General features: G+C 42.4%; 1 protein-coding gene across 1 annotated transcript; it reads right to left on the bottom strand.

Moving 5' to 3' along the window:
• Window positions 1-244: 244 nt before the first annotated feature.
• LOC103155305 (homeobox protein Nkx-2.4-like) lies at window positions 245-952 on the bottom strand. Its single transcript, XM_016663257.1, has one exon. The coding sequence runs from the start codon at window positions 699-701 to the stop codon at window positions 279-281; it is 423 nt and encodes a 140-aa protein (XP_016518743.1). The 5' UTR covers window positions 702-952; the 3' UTR covers window positions 245-278.
• Between the last annotated feature and the right edge of the window lie 299 nt (window positions 953-1,251).

Genomic DNA, 1,251 nt, shown 5'->3' with positions numbered 1-1,251 from the left:
ATAATAATAATAATAATAATAATAATAATAATAATAATAATAATAATAATAATAATAATAATAATAATAATAATAATAATAATAATAATAAATGGTTGAGCCAGACTTGAAATGAATGATCTCCTTTTCAGTTTAGTCTTTTTTTTTTTTTTTAATATTGTCCATTATAAAAATTGAACTTTTGTCCTTATTACAGAATTAATGTTTTGTTAATTCATGTTTTGTTAATATAGGGTCATCTGGGGTTTACGCGTTCATACAGTATGTAATTTCTATTATCAGGACTGGAGAAATGATATGAAAGTGTACATAAAATGAGAATCGAACTTACTTGTGGAGTATCTTGGATCAGGGTTGGCGCTGTACCATCCTGTAGCTGCTGCAGTATTCCGCATGCTTTCCTGGTACGACGGGAGGTCTCCCATATTGCCAATGCTCCCGTTGCAGTATCCCCCCATTGCGCCGTGGGAGAACTGGGAGACGGTGTGCGGCATGTGGTAAGTGGTGGCCACGGTGGCGTTGTGGCCCATCGAGTGCTGTTGCATGCCGGTCTGAGACACCTGAGGTTGTCGGTAGGCTCCCAGTGAAGAGGTTAGGTTCCCTGCGCCGTCCATGCCACTGAACTTCTTGTAGGTCTCCTCGATTGGACTCAAAATATCTGTCACTGAAAAAGGCGTTGTATGCTTTGGGCTCAACGACATGATTCAGAAAGCAGGTAGATTTTTTGTGTTTGAGCAGATCAACCGTGTTGTTGTATCGGCTCTCTCCTTGGTGGATGTCTACGTAAGAGAGTGCTTGGAGTGCGCCTGAGATCCTATTGATCGCCTTGGAGAAGGAGGCGAGCCCAGGGCGCTCTTAGCCCGGGTTTATTGGAGCCAGGAGCCAGGTTTACGACAAACACCGGGGGGGCGGAGCAAAACTCCTAAACCCGCAAACAACGGTCATTGACATTTTTTTAGGGACATAATTCATGAAAACACCCTTTGCCTTGTGATAACTTCGGCAAACGACCAAAAACTGATATTGGAGTTTATGAACATGTTCTTTCTAGCAATTTTATCCAGGTGAGAAGAGCCCGTGGTGTTATGTCCACCAGCTGATCTTGCCACATATGACTATTTTGCGTCAGTAGGGAATTCCGCTCTTTCCAGAAACTTTGAGAGCACTTTGAACAGACATAAGGACCACCGAGTATCATCAAAGAGCCACAATGAAGTTGCATGACCAGCTCATTTGGTCTTCTTGAGCATC

Source organism: Poecilia formosa, unplaced genomic scaffold, assembly GCF_000485575.1.
Source record: "Poecilia formosa unplaced genomic scaffold, Poecilia_formosa-5.1.2 Scaffold8, whole genome shotgun sequence".
Lineage (NCBI taxonomy): Eukaryota > Metazoa > Chordata > Actinopteri > Cyprinodontiformes > Poeciliidae > Poecilia > Poecilia formosa.
This window is presented reverse-complemented; position numbering and strand designations above follow the sequence as displayed.